The sequence below is a fragment of the Camponotus floridanus genome, unplaced genomic scaffold (assembly GCF_003227725.1).
Source record: "Camponotus floridanus strain SB8 unplaced genomic scaffold, Cflo_v7.5 scaffold78, whole genome shotgun sequence".
NCBI lineage: Eukaryota > Metazoa > Arthropoda > Insecta > Hymenoptera > Formicidae > Camponotus > Camponotus floridanus.
In genome coordinates, this window is record NW_020229847.1 from 377045 (window position 1) to 396526 (window position 19482).

The 19482-nt window shown below is 39.3% G+C and overlaps 1 protein-coding gene across 1 annotated transcript; it reads right to left on the reverse strand.

The window, feature by feature from the left end:
• Positions 1-11490: 11490 nt before the first annotated feature.
• On the reverse strand, positions 11491-16681 carry LOC105256255 (protein hairy). The gene is made up of 3 exons (XM_011266024.3): positions 16349-16681; positions 16072-16164; positions 11491-13264 (listed from the first exon to the last, which is right to left on the reverse strand). Exons 1-3 carry the CDS (start codon positions 16415-16417, stop codon positions 12047-12049), a joined length of 1380 nt encoding a protein of 459 aa, XP_011264326.1. The 5' UTR covers positions 16418-16681; the 3' UTR covers positions 11491-12046.
• Positions 16682-19482: the final 2801 nt, after the last annotated feature.

A 19482-nucleotide genomic window follows, 5' to 3' on the forward strand; every position in this document is an offset into this window, starting at 1 on the left:
TGACTATCGTAGGTAAAAGAACGCAAATATATTTATGTATATATATCTATATATATATAAACGCCCTTTTTCCCTTATGTATGTATTTTTTCAGGCGTCAGAAGCGTTCGAGGGCTTTCAATTACGGTAAAATGCGCGGCGTGGGACGGTTTCATGGGGAACAGTGCAAATTGGATTGCGCCGTACATAAGTATTCAACAAATGAAAATTGATTCTGACGCGGTGCCATTAATAACCACGAGGCGCATTGCGACCGTCATTTAATGAATGCAAGAACGCCGAAACCGGCGGAGCACTGTAGTGTATTTGTCATATTAGAGAAGTCAGGATAGACACCGCCCGTTAAAAGCACTTTACTGTTTCGCTAATTCCATTTATTAATACAATAATATGGTTGGGCCACTATTTAAATTCGGTCCAACGAGACACAGCCGCCGCCGGTTTCTCCATCAACCGAATTTCCACGGTACCCGTTTTAATCCTGTTTTTCAAAGTAAACATCAATACCCAAAGTGCTTTCATAACGTTTACGCGTTTATCAGGCGCGGATACATATGATCGATCCGATAGATTGAATAATGCCGCCGATATAACGCTGTACGATTAACCGCCGCGCGTGTACGGCATTTGTATCTTGTTTAACTAATCTGATACGCATAACGCGAAAATATGTGGCAAGCAATGCGATTTTTCATCTCATTTCTATGCTTCTTCCTTCTCTTCTTTTTTTTAAAGATTTTAAGCTCTCCATGTGTCCATTTTTTAATATTATATCGTTGGAAATATATATCCGTTGAAAAAAAATCGAATACTGTCTCATAAAACGAGAAAAAATTTTTATACAATTTTAACATAATATGCTACTAACTATTATCAAGACATTTTTTGTTAGATTAAAAATGTTTTATAAAATTCAATCTTTTCTAAATTATCACGTATACAATATCGTAATAATAGTGGCAACAATAATAGTATGCAATATCGTAATAATAGGGATGGCTTACTCATCAAACTAATAGACTCCTAACAATATATCATTTTTTTTATTTAGTAATATATCACTAATTATATATATATATATATAATTAGTGATATATTACTAAATAAAAAAAATGATATATTGTTAGAAGTCTATCAGTTTGATGAGTAAGCCACCCCTATTATTACGATATTGCATACGTGATAATTTAGAAAAGATTGAATTTTATAAAACATTTATATATATATATATATATATATATATATATATATAACATGCAATTGTTTATTATTATTTAGTAGATCTGCCATTACATAACTGGCCGACTATACATGATGCGAAAAAAATAATTAATGCGAAAGAAAAATTTACGTTATATTTTATTCATTCATATATGACATGCACATTTCGCAATACATGCTCATGTAACGAAGTTACATGTTTTCCTATCGATATGCGTTTACCGTTTTACACAGAAGCGAATAATACGATTGCGCTATAGGCTGTATAATTATGTTCACGTATTTTTTTGCATGTACTATCTACGCGATATTTGCATATCTTTTTCATGGGGCATAAATTACGTAAAATTATGTAAAAAAGAAAAATCAGATCCTCCCTAACACACTAGAAGAGTGCGTGCCATTTAACTAAATCTTTGAAATCAGAGAGAAACGGAGAGGAGAGGAAGTAATAATCAATTATCGTCGACTTGAATGGAATGTTAGTCGATATTCGATAAAATAACTGGAAATATCGCGCGCGAAAAATTACTTAGAAAATCGGAAATAGTCGATGACGCGAACGGAGATTCTTCATGCGGTCGATGCGAGGCACCGCGGCGAACCGCGTGCGGTTTCTTGCTGGTTTACCGGCTATTTTTCGCGGCGCAGCGCGCGGCACGGCCGAACGCACCGCAGATACGCGCGATATTTAATTTTCGTTCGTTCCTGGCCCGTATTAACCGGATGCCTCGGTACTCTCGAAGCGACGTGAATCCGATTTGCGCCGAGTATCACGACAAAGCGCATCCCCGGGGGCAGGCACGGACGAAGCGCGGCGCAGAACTCGTCCGGGATAATAACGATTTGAGTAGACGGGACATAATGCTAATTCGCAATTTGCAATTCTTTTTACGCGTCTGCCTTCGCCCCTGCTCCGCGCGCCGCCTCACCTCGGCCGACAGTCCGCGGACGGGACGGGACGGGACGGGACAAGAGGGAGAGGGACTTCCATTGGATTTCTTACTAACTATAACACCCGTACGACGCCTCTTGATTACAAATTGCTTATTATGCCGGTCGGGGGTCCGCGCTTGGTACCGATATTCGGTGGCCCTGCCCGTAATTTTCGATGCATAATTTATGGTCGATTTAATGAGCCGCGAAAAAGGAGTAAAGGGCCGCGGGGATTATTTTTAATTATCCGAAGGAGGCAGAGAGGAGATCCGGATGGGCTCTCTACTTGCTCTTCGTTCCTTCTCTTGTATTTCCTCTTCTTCTTGTTCTTTCTCCTCCTCTTCTTCTTCTTCTTCTCTCGCTTCTCTCTCCCTCCAGTCTCCCGATACGCCATCCTTCGTTACGTTCGATAATGCTTTATCGCCTGATGCTTCTAAAGTTATACTAATTACGCGTAATATAATCGAAGCTCGATGAGGTGCGAGCGAGAAAACGCGATTTGAAAGATGAAACTGTTGACTATATGATCGGCAAAAATATATAAGTTCATCGTTCGATTATTCGTTTTTGTCCAGGGCATATCAACGCGCGAATTTATATAATATAGTGACGTAATGTGTAACGGATAAATTACATATGATTTATGCGCACATTATAATATATATCGCAATTAAATGAATTAAACTCCAACATTTTCATCCATTATGTGCAAAGTTTTGATACCGCATTATGTAAAGTTATCCCGATAGATATATATAATCATTCCTACGCGTTCTAAATTATTGCAATGTAACGTAATATTGCGATCAATAGCCGTGTAATTCAAGAAGCTGAATATTTTGGACTAACATTTTTCCGCTTCTTTCTAATTATCAAAAGTATATTCGACGCACAGTCGAATATCGAACTTGAGAAGAAACATTCTCTTGAAAAAAAATGCAAAAGTGAGGTAGAGTGATAAAGTTATTTAATTGCTTCGCGAACAAAAGGGACAAATATGCCGCCAGCTGTCTCTCCGCGTAAAAAGAAATCGGCGCGACCCCGACAATCCACAAATCGGTATGAAATCGGTATCGCGGCGCATCCTCGCGGTGCATCCTCGCGCCGCCGCGGTCGTCGTCGAAATGCCGTCGCACGGCCCGGGGCTCCGATCATTTTTTTTTCCCCATCGACGTTACTGCACTTCTATTTTCATTCCGCCTCACGTTCCGGCGCGGAGGCCCGCTCGTGGTGGACGAGAAAAAATGCAGCCCCCGAACACGATTGATAGGTACAAGCACACGCGCGCAACTATCACGGACGTGTGTTACTCCGCGTACAACGTTTCGCGCGCATCGCCGGGATCGCAGTATGCGAAAGGTGACAGAAAGAGAGGCACCCATCGGTGTCCTTTGTCCTTCGACGGGGAGACCCGTTGGAGCAGGAGGCGAGATAGCGATGGACCAGGAGATAGAGGGAGAGAGAAGGACCGCGATGCGTAACGCGCGCGCGCGCGCGCGCGTTCAGCAACGCGGTCGCTCTACCGCCAGCATCGTTGCCAGTGGGACGTTGCTCCTGCAGACTACGTAGTGTCGGAGAGCTGTTTTAATGCCAAATGTGTTTGTCCCAATGCATCAACCACTTCTGTCCCGATCCCAAAGCCCTCGCACCACCGGCCCCGTGGCCTGGTACGCGGCCTGTCCCCTCTTCTCCCCGCGCCCCTCTCACCCTCTCGTCCGTGTATCGGCTCTATCTGTTCTCGCTTTTCTCTCGAACTGAAACGTTGCATCGCGCAAGAGAGCCGCATGTCCGGCCGCGGAGATGAGAGTAACCGGCATCAAGTCTGCACGTTCCCCATCCCTGTCCCTTTCCCGCCCCCACATTCCCCCCTTTCTCTTTCCCGCTGACTCTTCCTCCTCACCCTCCTCGCGGCACGACCGCGCCGGTCTGTGTGCTTTTTTAATGCTAAATGTAGCCTTTTGTTTGTGCGGGTATATGGGAGATTCGGGCGAGAGGTGGTCGCCCGGCCAGCGCTTTTTTCAAATGCTAAACGCGCGCTTCGTACCCACCCATCCCGTGTGCCCGTGCTACGTGGCATCTACAGGGTTGCCCGGAACAAGTCAGCGAACAAGACAGCTGCGTGGACTGGTGATCGGTGTCACCCGTCACCGTGGATGGTCGGCGCGATGGAGAACGCTTCGACGTTGTAGGGTGCCAGGGGGTCTTGTAGCGTTGCAACTCGAATCATTTCCGCATCGCATATCGTGAATTTATACGTATAAATATATACGTTCGTGGATTTATACATGTAGAGATATATATGTTTCAAATCGTAAATGACGTCACATTGCCAAGATACATTACTCGTATAATATTCATGAAATTGCAAGAAATAAGAAGGAAAAATACTAACGAATCGTACAAACATTATTTGACAAAACAAATTAATTACTATTATATAATTATTTTTTTTAAATGAGTCTCTTTAAATAAAATCTTCACTTATTTAAAGCGAAACTGCAATATATTTTAAAAATACAATGTCGATCAATCAATTTTAGAATACGTTATCTGTGATAGAATCCGAATGAGATAAACACAGTTCCAGTTGACTAGATTAATATATCCGGTCCTTGGCTAATTGATTTAAATGCCATACAATTTTATCTCTTAATACTATACATATTGCGTACGTTTCATTATGATAATATTATTAGTTTAGATTAGTTTCCTCAATGATTGCCACGTTTAATTTCCATTTAATCAAGATAATTTCGACCTTGATAATTTTAACGTGCAAAGTCTCTTTAGCGACCGATCTGCGAAAACAAAGATACGAAATCCAAAAAAAAAAGAAAACAAGAGAAAAGAGCAGTCGTTCTTTTTCCTGGGTCTGCACTTAACGTGCCAAAAAAAGCCGCGGCACTACAAGGGTTAATTTTTCCACGGGGCTTCCTCGCTGGTCGAGGCGTCGCATGACCGCGTCGAAATTTCCTTCAAACGAACCCGGCCCGACGAGCCGGTCGCTGTTGTATCGAGGAGCCACCGGGTACGTGAAAAGCTATAATGCCGCCGAAGCAGCGAGGAGCCGGATAGGTCGCACTGTGTGGGTCTGTTTTTCGCACACCGACCGGCCATTCTTTTGTGCCGCCCGTTATTGGTATTGGTCAGTGCCCGTTTCATCCGCGATGCGGCGCCAGTATGTGAGGGTGTAATATTTTTTACTCTTTCCGAACGCCCTCGTACCCCTTCGCCCGCCCCCGCCGATCGAGCGTCCCTTACCCCCAAGCAGGCACCCTCGCCGAACCGTCGCATTCGTATGCGTGGGTTCGATGGGTATTGATATATTATTCCCAATAGTTCGCGCGCCTTCTCTTTCCCTCTGATCGCCTTCCCTCTCCCCTCTCCCTCCTCCTACCCATCCCTCTACTCCCCCCCTCCTCTCTCTCCTCCTCGTCCCACCCACGCACCGCTGCCGCTTTTTTTTTGGCTGGCGCTCCGCGTTTTTTTCAATTATAATTCTTTTTCGTATCCAATCAATCATTAGTATTTCCATTGTCCTTCGGTATTTTCATTTGGCGTCGCACTCGGAGCGAGATGAAACGACGCGGGGGGTAGTTGTTCCAGTAGCACCCCCTCGCCTCATTCCCAATCTCTCTCTTTCTCTCTCTGTCTCTCTTTCTCTTTTTCCTCTCGCTCCTTCTCTCTCGGTCCGTTCCCCGCACGATGCTGCCCCCATCCGCCACGTCAGAGTCTCCCATCGGCGCCCCCTTGTTCCCCGATGTGTGTACGCCGTTGGTATAACGATGGCGTCGCCAGCGACGATTCGTTAATGCGATTGAATATTAATTCTCACTTTGTCGACGCCTCTCCTCCACTTTTCCGGGATTTTTTTCCCTCGCGGGATAGTCGGCCGCGTCTGCCAGACGAACACCGCGGGTGACGTACATCCGTCAGCGCTGACACATCTCATTGACGGCTGAAATAATAGATGGCTTGCCTTCCGCCGTATCAGCGCGCGTTAACGATGTATATAATCCTTTTCCTCCATGCCTATGTCATCGTTCTCCCGAGAATACTCGCCTCACACCCGCGTTAAGAATTGAAGCGCACAAATGTTTGCATCGATTTTCGAAGGAAACACTTTTATCCTTTCGTTACGGTCGCATTGTATATAATTTCTTTTATTCGCATTATTCGCGCTTGTTCCGATAAATATACTTCTTGCGCAACAACTGCGAAAAATCGTCGCGTAACAATTTATATAGTAATGTTTAATAATGTTTTGATTTACGTAAACAAATCTAAACTTTTGATGAAATGAACATTTCAGATACATTTTTGTTTTCAAATGCATAAATTCTATTTACATATCGGGTCCTCATTTATTGACGTAATATTGTGTCCGGTGAGCGTATATTATTGCAAAATGTATCGTAAAATATATACAATGGAAATTCACATGTGCAACAAGTATCAGAGAGAGCGGTGCGCGAGGGACGCCGATTTTCCATCTTCGGCTCCTCCAGGTGGTTCGCGATCAACCACGAGCTAAGGGCGCGCTCGCACAGGCGAGTATAATGACTCGAAAAGTGTAACGGACTGTTTCAAACGCGGTCTCGCGTTATCAGCGGCCGCTTTAGCACCTGAAAATTGCCTCGCGCTTTTTTCATGCGCGACGCACTTAATAAAACATGCTCGCGCTTCTCCTGCCTCTCCGAACCTCTCGCACCTGTCCTTCGTCCGCACACGCCGTTCTCTCTCTCATTCATAGCGTCCACGTTGACTCGCACACAGACGCACACATATACATACGCGCGCCCACGTACGCACGCTTTACATTCCCACTCTGTTTTCCTTTCCCTTCCTCCTTCTTCCTCTTGGTCACGCTTCAACACCTTTCCCCCATCCTCGTTCCTCTTTCGAGTTTTGTGGTAAACGAGTCTCTTTATCTTCTTTTCTTTCTCTGTGTCTGCCCTATGGATTTTTTTCTCTCTCTTTTGCGGGCGATCTCCCGATCTCTCTGTCCTGCCCTCCTGAAGGTTGTTACTTCCACTGCGTCCTTTCTCTATCGGATATATACAGCTTCTCGCTAGGGACAGTATCTCCTACTCGCTCGCTCAGTATACCATGCTGGCGGAACTCCCGACCGCTTCAGAGACAGCCAAATAAATGTCTCTCCGACTACTTGCACCGACACTTCTCCGCTACGCTCAGCTAATTCGGCATCGTGTACCGTGCAAAACTTCGTAACCGTGGCTTGTGCAAAGAATGTTTGGAAATTGGCCAATTAGATGCGCGATTTAATTTTGCCCTCTATTTTTCTTCCTGGCACAATAATTATACGGTACAATAAATTAAGTACGTAAGCTAAAACGCGATAAGAAAATTTTGTTTCAATATTAAAATTTCAAAATTAAAATATTATAAAATTAAACTTGATCAATTCCTTTTATTTGAAAAATTTGAAAGAAATCTTCCCAAGACGAAATATATTTGTAGGATCAATTTTCGTATCAATTTTTGCCCGTGATACATCTAATATATATTATTTAATTTCATAAATTTATTTCGATATTAAACATTATTATATATAGAGAAAGAATATAATATATCTTTTGCATATAATTGCGATGAATAAATGCATGAAAAACAGGCGGAAGATATTCTATGGATTTGAAAATGAATAAATCCTTATCGTGACACGTCGCAGGCCGACAATGGCCGATAAGCTCCGAATGAACTCGTTAATGCCGACATTCCTATTACGCTCACCAACTTTATTGGGTAAAAACGCTCTCCCTTCCGCTGTCATCGCACTCTTGTGCATGCGACAGTCGCGCACCGCGACCGGATATATACACACGTGTATATAAACGCGAAAAGAAGGGAATACCGCGACGTTGGCCAGGCGCGCCGTGGCGCGGTACTCTCTCCCGTTGGGCATGGATAAACGAGCGGAAAAATGGCGGGGTTTGGAAATGAGATTTGCTGGTAAACCGACAATTTATCGTAGGTATCTGCGAAAGCATCTCTTGACGTTCCTCTGACCAGAGTTATAATTAATACGCTCTCGTCACAGTGCGCCCGACCAATATTCTGTCGCGCCCACACACGTACACAGACGGGGCCGCACCACCCGGACGCCCCGTGTACGCGCACACCGACTACGGCCGCGCGAACCTGTGTGGTCGCGCTCGCGCGCCGACGTGTAACCGGTTGTTGATTAAGTTTGAATGACTGATGCCGCAAAAACACATTAAAACTTGAATGAGTACAGATGAAAATTTAGTCGCTAGGAATCAAGAGACCGCAGAGGCAAATGGCCTGGCGGCCGCACATACGCGCGGACGGAACCTACTCTTTCTCCTCCTCCTCCTCCTCCTCCTCCTCCTGCCTCCTCCTCCTGCCTCCCTTCGCGCGCCGGCACCTGACGCCGTGCCTCTCTCTTTCGCGATCGGATGCCCATCGAAATACAACTACGCGAAAAACACTCGGCGATTGCTATATCCGCCGCCCGGAGGCACTCGCGTCTGGTCGCATACCGCAACGGAAACAGCCCGGTTGGCTTTCGACGATCGTTTTTTCGCCCGATCGATGAGTCGGCCGACAAGATCGCGGCTGGCTGGTCTGGGAACGAACGATTCGAACTTGATTCTAGTAATGGGGAAAATAGAACTGTGATCGCGCGACTAGGTCTCTCATTGCTATCGCGGATTCGCGGTTGCTCTCTGTGATTTAACTCGTTTCTTAACACTACATGTCGTACATTCATGCCATCTGCTCTCTCTCTGTAGCTACGATAAATTATAGCATCCTCTCTAATTTCGCAATATTCTTGCAGCATGTGCATATATCAAGTGGAATATTAAATCTTACTTTGAATATTAAGTCTCTTATACGTGAAGAACGAGACTGTCGATTTCCCCTGACAAAAATAGCATACGCTTCTTTGCTATTTTATTTTAATTAGACTTTATTTTATTTTTAATTTAACTGCCGTTCGACCAAATGCGATCTTGATACAAGACTATTCATTATTCATCATTGAACACGCGCGATCATTCTTTTATTCTCGCAACATTCAAATTGAGGAAAACGCGAAGATGGAATCGAGTAATCTATGATCGGCAAAAAAGATTCACGGATCGCTATGAAACAATTGAAGGAAAAAGATTATCTCGATCGTGTCGTCTCGTAAATATCTCAAGATCAATGGAAAATCGCGAATCCACTTTAGCGAGTCCTCGCGAACGGAATGCGAATGGTGATCCATCAAACGGCAGCGCGATTGCAACGTAGGGCAATAGCGGCGGCAACGATTGTCGGAAAAAGATCCGCAAGAGAGAGAGAGAGAGAGAGATGATCGTTTCCTTAATAAAAATCGTCAAGCAGATCGTAGCTCACATACTGATACCGGTGACTGCACCACTCCCCATCGGGCCAATCAGAGGTTCCCATCGCCTTAATGTATTCAAATGTAAGCGGTAGCAGTGTTTATGTCTTGACATTGCAAATTGTAACGGCTGCGCCATAACTTATAGTAATTGCTGTACACCGCAGTAATTATTTATACTTGTGATATAGCGTATATAGGAGTTACTCATACACAGCCGGGCTTTACGTATACCGGCGTCGAGGCCCATTGTGCACATGAATATCAAAAAGGAGCGAATAGAACGTGATATTAAACCCGAATTTGAGCGGACGAATCGGCGACTTCGATGCCTCGCGCCAGTAGAACGGCACCGTCAAGGATCGAAGAAAGAAACCGCGAGCGCAATGTATCTACGCTTCATTTTGACTTAATTGTGTTTTCCCTAACAACATAATTTTCGACAAAAATAGTATGTGCCTTTATTCCATTGATGAATAGGAGACGAAATATCTATGAGTTTTTGCTTGTAATTTTAAGTACCACTTTTACGATAATGTATAAAATCGATTTCAAAGAAATGCGCATATTAATACAATAGTATATATTTTAATAATTAAAATCTTTTTCATATATTAAGACTTTATTTGATTGTATTTTGATACAGTTTTATTTCGTTTCAAAAAGTAGTTTTTGTTTCAAATTACACCAGATATATTTTTGTGATGTAAATAATATTCGTGTCATAATTTTATGTAAATATTTTTCGACAATTGCATTCGTGAATAAAAAAATTGTAATCTCAAACATACAATGCTGCCATCTCACTGTCAGTGCTAGAACTTGTATAGGATTTCAATATGTTAAAACTGGCTATAAATAATGCTACGTTACAACAACAACTACATATTTATGATTATTTAAGTCGGCCAGATAAAACAAATGTTAAATTCACAATAATTTGTTAAATATTCCGCAAAAATTTTTTGCATATTTTTGTTACGCATACATTGTTATTATGTAATTGAGACTAGAGCATTTAATTACCTGCATGCACATCAGAAACTAATATTTTTAATTAAAAACGCAAGCATGCGTCCCGAGAATAAGACTAAGAGAACTTAACAAAGTTCTGCGATTTCTGTCGATAAATCAGTTTAAGCATTCAGTCGATGAAAACGCGGGTGGTTTTGCGGTGTAACAGGTGGTTGAAATTCTCATTCTCCACAGCTTTTTGCTCCTTTATCGGCAAAAAAGGAAAGAATAAGTTCCAGTTTATGAATCGGAGCGCGTTTAACGCTCCTTAAAAGGGTAAAGCGCCTCCGATGGCTCTCTCAGCGAGGAAAATTTCCGTGCTTTTACGAGGTAGTGGAATATATTGGTAGAATATATGTGAGAGTCAGCTTTTTGTGAGATAGAATTGTAACACTCGCGAGATTGGGTTGCATTCCGCAAATTTATTTTTTATTTTATCAATGGCTATACATATAAAATCAATCAAAAATAAGTAACAAACACCGTATCTATCTTTCGCAAAGATTGTATATTTCAATGTTATATTTTCTATCACAAACTCGTAATATACATATTTTAACACGTTGAATGCCATGACGGTCATCGATGTTCCCACTATGCTGACGCATCGCATTAATATAAGAATAAAATGCAATAATATACGAATAAAACTAACGATGTTTAGAAAGTTATACATCATGGATTGATAATTGATTCGATGACAAATATGTGTTTGTTCAAAGTTACAGTAATTCCACATTTTAATAACAACAAATACACGTAATTTTAGTTTATTTTTTTACAGATTTAATCAAAATCCGCGTGGCAGTGAACGTGTTAATTGACAATACTGACCACTGTTGAATTGTAGATTAAAAAATAATCACTTATATAACATCTTGTTTAATTTTTATGGTAAAAATATAATTTATAATCAAAATACAGAGTTTAATTAATTAAATAAAAATAGATATATATATTTACAGGGCTCTATTCACATATTACGCGTTGTGACCAACTTAATAAGAAGTCTTGTTTAACCTATTTAAAGCTTATGAGTCTTTATGAAATGGCGAGGATACAACGTACCAATGCATCAAAGAATGCATTAATAATCTTGTTGCAAAAATATTGTAATTAGTTTCACGCTTTGGCACAAAACCGTTATTGTGTTCGGTAATGACCTTATTGATCTTTGAACTAATTCTTAACATAATTAAATTACTAATCTGTAACGCAATATTTATAAAATATAGGTTTAATAATAAATATGTAATACAGTATCACGCAAAAATCCTGCCACTAATTATTCGTGATTTATGTAAATTGTTAGCAAATGACAAAATGTGTAAAATGATACAATCCATGATATGCTACTATCAATTATGTTTCAAAACTTGCAAAAAGTAAAAGTTAAGATAAAAAATTTACCTAATTTGATTCTTTGTACTAGGATATTTTTAAATTTTATTCTGGTTTAATTTTAAAATACATCTATTCTTTCATTTTCGGCAATAATAATCACCAAGGTCTCCACATATCGCCATTAGCATTGAACGGATCTGCCGGATTCATTACGAATTTATCGGAATTTGAATTAGAATTTCGTGGAGCCTGGCAATTCTGATTTCGCGGCAAGTCTCCGGTCGAAATCGCAGCGGTCTGCTCATTTGTGCTCTTATGTGCGTCGGCATTATTCATCGAGGAGATCGAACTAGTGGGTTCCTGATATCTCGGTCTCTTATCCGAGATCGCTAAAAGCCCGTCGGAATGACGTCTCTTGAGACTATCTTTCTTGAACAGCGAACCATTCGAAGGGCGATTGTAAGTTTTGTCTGTAATTACAGAAAGAGGTTGTCGCAAACTCTGTGCTACGAAGCTGTTTACATTATGATTGACGCTCTCCGAATCTTCCGTTACATCTTTTTTCGTTGCGATCTTATCGTCCACGACTTTAGGTTCCAGGAATGTTGTCGTCGGTGATTTTCGGTCGCTAGTTGAGCTAATTTGCGGTTTTTGGGTCTCCGGGGAGGACGAGAAGCTCTTTGAAGAGGACGCAGGACTCTGCTCCGGTAACTTGAATCGACGTTGCGGCTGAGGATGAGTAGGCGATGACGCCTGTGGATGTTCCGAATGATGACTCTCGTCGCCGTAGCTGGAAGTAGAGGTCGACGGGCTCAGCAATGGACTGTGCGATCTGTGAACCGCGGTGAAAGCCGAGGATTGACCGGTTTTCGTAGATGAATCCGCAACTGATGGGAAGAAAGAGAAATTGGCAGATATGCCGGCGGATTGCGGCACTAAGAATGCTAATTCGCCGTTCGGCAGTCGACTCGGGATCAATTGCACTCCGTTCGGTATCTGTATTCTTGCGCTACCGTTGTTATTCTCATCCCCATTCTGGAAATCGCTCTGGAAGCCGACCTTTACCTCTGGGTAGAGACGCTCTGGTATGTAGGGTACGTAGTGACTGTAGAACGGAGCCATTTGCTGGAGATGGCCCACGCAGCTGTTCAAGTGCGATAGCAATCGTTGCTTTACGGCGGGATCGACGTTCTCGAGACGGCTGACGTATCGCGATACTTCGGTGGCACATTCAGAAAATCCGGAACGGAATTTCGTTAACACCACCGGATCGTTGGAGATGGCTGTGCTCAAATGCTGCCGTTGCATCGTTTGTATATGCTTTACCGTCATTTCGAGGATATCGGCCTTCTCGAGCTTCGAATGCCTAGTTGGCTGTAACAAGAAAAAAATAAAAATGTCGGTATAAATAATTGATAATGTAAAAGAAAATTGCATTACTATTTTATTGATCGGATAGTTGGAACGAAATAATAGTTTCCCGTTCGAAAAGTTGGAAAGCATAACATACATCGGTACAGAGAGGAGCTCTGCGTTATCTACGGAAGTGAATGGAAATACAGGTAAAAGGCAATATGGTAAGAGAAAGCCAGAATAGAATTTCTTCTTATTCGAACCATAGTAACTATCATCACCCGCGGGACTCGACTACTTGTCAGACAAGGGTTATTGATCCTCTATTGAAGAAATCTACGATGACGCGACACGCCTACGTAATTGACTTGATATGAATTGCTATCGTAATAACAGACTAGCAAGTATGGTAGCTAATGCGGCCTATTTTATAGTCAGCCTAAAGGCGAACAGCTCGCACATTCACCTAGATTTGTCATTAAACCACATGCAATAAATCATTAGCTTGTTTCATTCAAGTCACATGAATTGCTTAGGGATATTTACTTCTTGCAATCTATTGCTAATCCATAAAAAAATTTTGCACAAAATAATTTAATATTTTTTTAATGTTACTCTTAAATAATTTGCAGATTGTATATGAGCATTTAATCTAATCGTGAGAAACGATTCGATATTCGGAAACACATCACAAAGCGGGCTTTTGGATATACCGATGGACGTGACCTTTCCCAAATCGAACTTATACTGTCGAAATTCCCAGCCCTTTAGCCACACCAATAACTCGAGTATAGTAGTTGTCCTTTTTCAAGGGTCCATTGTATTCTATTCTTCGAACCTTATCCTCGGATCATCCTGATGTTCCCATTTTTATGGTAAATTTGCGATCATTGAAGAATAAGAGCGTGGGAGTCAGCACAAAATCATTTATATTATAGATCGTAAAAAACTTTTATAACTTTATAACGCCAGCAATTTAATTTTAGGAATGTAATAAAACGAAACATATGCGATCTCAGTTATACAAATCGATGATAAATTATTTGCAAAATAACACGAAGATAATATTATACTATATGACATGAGAAAAATATCGGAGATATCGATTTTTCCATGAGTAAATTTGACACCCGAGCTCAAAAGCGGAGGAGTGGCACCTGTTAAAGGACTAAGAAAAAAAATCAGAGGCGTTGCGTATCTCCTCCTTTTTCGTCGATCCGCACCGTCGTCGCGGATCTGAGCTGGATCCTTAAAGATGATACGATCAACAAAGAGAGAGGCAGCAACCTGAGATGAGATTTTTTTTCTTCGTAATAATTATTTCGAGGTTCCCACGAACGTGCGGGGGGCGTATTTCGTACGGACAAACGGGACGGACACATCGGAGCGAGCAGGTAGCGGAAGTCATCTGGACGAGAGTAAAGAGAGAGAATGGTGAGAGTCTTGGCTTGTTATATACCGGTTTGAGAAATCAATCTCACTATATTATTTTACGTAGCGCAGAATTCTCGATCCGTAAAAGAAGCGTAACGAATCTTAATTATTTAATCGATATCCAATTTATGCAATTTTCTTTATGATTTTTGCTTCATTTAAAATTTTTATATATATCAATAATTTTTATACATATCATATATAATAATTTTCATTATCATATTTGAAAATATCAGACATTACTTTCGAAATATAAAATCGCTATTGGCTCATATTCAACAATTTTGAAAAATGACAAATGGGATTCCGGAAGTCATAACTCAATAAATTAATTTTAAGTGGGCGCGGTAATTGGAAGTTCTTTTAAATGTTTCTTCGCCGCTTCTTTTAACCGGTTCGAGTGCCATTGTAAAATCTGTAGAGCAGATTATATACGCTGGTATAGGGATCCGGTCCCATCCGTTCCCACGCGGAGGCATCTCTAAAATACTAAAACAAAACCTATCCCTCCTGCCTCCCTTCCCTCCTACACACATATATATCTCGTTACGTCCAATGCTTCAGTCTAAAACAGATCCTGTCGCAGAGGATGCCGAGGAAAAAAAAGGGGTCCATAGTGGACAACCTGATCAAATACATCCAATATACATCCGTTATGACAACTTCCGTTACCAAACACATAATAAAGTCAGTTAGTTCTGCATATGTATCACTGAGCTCCATATATTTCCATAAGAAAAATTACATTTTTAAAATAATGCATAATTTAATTTTGATTTTGATATAGTTTCAAGCATTTTAATTTTATTGTATGGTATTTGATAATAAAAAAACTAATTTTTTTCTAACTCGAATAAGAAATTTTGAGAAATTAATTTGACCATGTGACCAGATAAATTGGGAAAGATAATCAAGATAATTAAAAAATAATGAAATACATATTCTAAATGTTGAGAAAACGTCTGAGCGTCCTTCAAGCGCAATCAAAGTAGCACATTTTTCGTGTTATCTCTCGTAAAACGGATCACGTCTCTAGATAAACAATGTAGAAGTCACGTTTTTTTACGACATGTTTTAATACGGCGCTAGTAATGTGATTCTCACAAGAGCAAATAAAAATCATTCGTACACTGACTGGTATGCAATCTTGTGTTATCATTTGAGCATTCTGCTGATGTAGTTGTTTATCGCGGATCTTACTGGTCGGTTGAATGATTTAAATACGCTTAAAAGATTAAAAATTACAAGAATGTTAATATCTAGTGTTGCGAGAGGAATAATTCTAGTTAATTAGCTCTTTCCTTCGATTATATTTTGCTTTCTACGTCTTAAGCTGCCAATACATAAAAGCTTTTAATCTTATTACGTAAGATTATCAAAATTATGTAACTTACGTCTTTTTCGTTAACGAGTATAAAATTCTTCAGTTCATCGAGATATTGATTAATTCGAGCGCGCCGTCGTTTTTCCATAATTGGTTTGTTGCTCTGAAATAATTTAATTAAATTTTTTCAAAATATTAATTGATGATTGCTCTAATTATTGTACTATAATAATTTCAAAAATAAAAACATATCGATATATCAATTTTAATTCTCTTTTCTCGACATGATTAATTTTTTATGCATCAATGGAACTATCAATGTCATCTGATCATAAAGCATTAATTACCCTTCTTAATTCCGCTTTCGACATTGCCGATTGCGTTTGGGACTCGAATTCTTCCTCGCTGTTCAACATTTTGTAGTTGCAGTAATCCACTACTTAAGCAAGCCTTCTGACTATCATGACTTTCGCTCGGGCGCAAACACACTTTATCCGTGGTTAATTGCTAATCTTGATAATTATCTTGATTGATTAAATTGGAACGCACAAAGCATCAAAGTTGAACAATCACACTGAAAAACACTGAAATTTAGGCTCGATAACGTGCCCTGTTCGAACATTTGAACGAAAATTTTACACCAAGTTGGGGAAGTCCATCGTTACTGATGGACGTCCCGCTTGGGGTGTTGAGGGTAACTGTTTGACATTTTCGATTTCGAAGACCGCATGCCGATGTACTCATGGAGTGGGGAAAAATACGCCCCGGAGTGGGGTCTTGGGTACCCTAAAGGTGGGGAGGTCCTCGGCCCTCCTGAGACCTGTTGATGTGTGGGAATTCACGCCGTCTGCAGGCTATACCTCGTGCAACGTAGTCACTTAAATTTAGGCTGCATCCTGTCAAGATAATATCGAAAGCAATTTGGGCTATCCGTAATATGAAACAAACGATGCGTTTAAATTATTTTTCATTGATATTATAATTAATGTAATTGTTATCTTTCATAAATGAATAACAATTTGTTCCTCGTATATCATATAATTTAAATAATACTACTTGTATTACTAATACAGTTCTCTTTCTTAAAATAAAAAAAATGATGCGTAAGATATGCGTTACATTTCTTACTTTTATTACATTTTTTAAACAGATGCAAAGATATATATATATATATATATATATATATATATATATATTATAGACAATTTTATATCTTAATTATAGCATAAAAGTATAATGCTGAATGAAATATTAGAAGTGATTCAATCAATTGTCGTTGTCTGGGTACGGACGCCACGACCTCGATGAGGAGGGATCGAGCATAACATGTATCGACTATAGGAGCGGTAAAGCACAAAGGCATGCAATAGAGTATCATCTGACAGAGAAGGGCAAACATTGCATGCCGACGTGTGTATGTGCGTGCGTATGCGCGCGTCATAAGTGTGACTGGCGCGCGCAACGCGATCTGATGCATATGAGAACGGTGGATCCTTCACGTGGGAATTGTTTTAAAATACCCTGTTATTTACCTGTACAAAGTTGCTACTGTTAACGTAGGTGACATGTTCTGACTATTGACATTAGTTGCTATTTGTAAAATGTAAAAGCATAAAATGAGAGAGAGGCATATGCAATAGTGCATACGCATATATCTATATTTTTGCACATTTTATATGACGAAAAGTTTTATGTAATTTCTATCTTATTCAAATTAAATCTTATTAAAAATAATAAAATTATTTTTCAACTATTTAATAATTTTAGCAATTAATGCACGTCAATCTTATCAGAAATCGAGACTATTGTAAAGATATAAAAATATGGAAAACGATATATTTTTATAAAGACATATTTTTAAAAGAATACATGGATATATGTATGCGTTAAAAGGTCTGCAAACTAGTTCTTCTTTGTTAACAAAATTCGTTACAGCTCATTTAAAGAAGTAATGACTACCGCAATAAATTTTTATGGCTCACAATTATTGCATTGTAAAACTTTTGCGTTCGGTACCTCTCTCAGGTCATTCCGAATTTTCGGCATTTAAACTACGGGAAGATCCTTGGAGATGATTTATTTCACCACGTTTCGGTTGTACGTATATATACTGCTCCATGAATTTTCAAAATGTTTCACAGTGCATTCATTATTCAACATGGAAATAAAGTTGATTTTGTTAATCCATCATTAACATTTTGTTATAATTTAAATATTCATTTTAGAGGAATCTACATCATCATTGAAATTATACATAAATTAATTTCAAATATACTTTCTTTTCCATATAAAAGCAAAATTTGCTGCAAAATAAAGCATACGTTTACGAAAAATTTATAAATTATAAAAATTTATAAATTAATAAAAAAAAATTAATCATATATGCACAAATATCATAAATAAAAGAATCATTCTAATAGTTAACGATGTAATTGCAAAGATGCAATCTAACTACAATGAATCATTCGTCTATACGACCAGGTGTGTTTAACAAATGCAAGAGCTCTTTAACGAAGTTGAACTATTAAACGTTTAAAAATCCTTACAAAACCTCACGAGATAATTCGATAAACGTGACCGGTCTATAGACGAGATTTTGTTCATGATTATTTCCGCTTTAAGTGGTCTTTTTTTCTCTGCCTAGATGTTCGATAAACAATTCAGTTTATACGACAAATGAAAGCCCTTCGTATTTGATTTAACATAAGTGCAATAATTTTTGATAACAATCGATTACCAAACAGCTTTCATTCGAAAGTCATGCAAGGAATATCAAAATAATACCTTGCTTCGCTCGAATTCGTAAATAGTTTCAATGATGAGTTTTATATTTAATTTTATATAAGAATAATATTAATCTTATAAATAATTAAGTATTATTAATTCATATATGAATGTTTTAAGAAATTAAGAAATAATATTAATGCCTAATAATATAATACATTATTATTATTATTATTATGTAAAATATTACTATTATGTTATTGTTAACTCTATAATAACAAAAATTATTTCGTTTAATTCGAGGTCAAATTTCCGTCATATAGCGAAAAAAAGAATAAGTCCTCTGCAATAATGTGTTTTATGGCTTTATTTGTAAAGCCATCAGCATGACATATTTTGATTCGAACTAACAGCGACTTTATCCTTGAGTCTGACAGATGCGAATTATAAGAGAATCGAAAGTCGAATACACGAAGAGTTTTGAACCGTTTTTACTCTTAAATTTGCATTTGCACACCTTTCAATCTATGTTAATCTTTTCAAAGTACAAACAATTTGACAAAAAGAATCGCTGACCTTAAATCCTTCAATTCTGATTTTCCATAGTCATTTGTATGGCTTCATATTACATGCAACAATTGCATGTCTTGCACTGTAATTATACAATGATCAATTTACAAAAATTTATTATTCACATTTTTACTTATATTTTATTTATTTATATTTTTGATCATTTTATTAAATACAATATTATAAA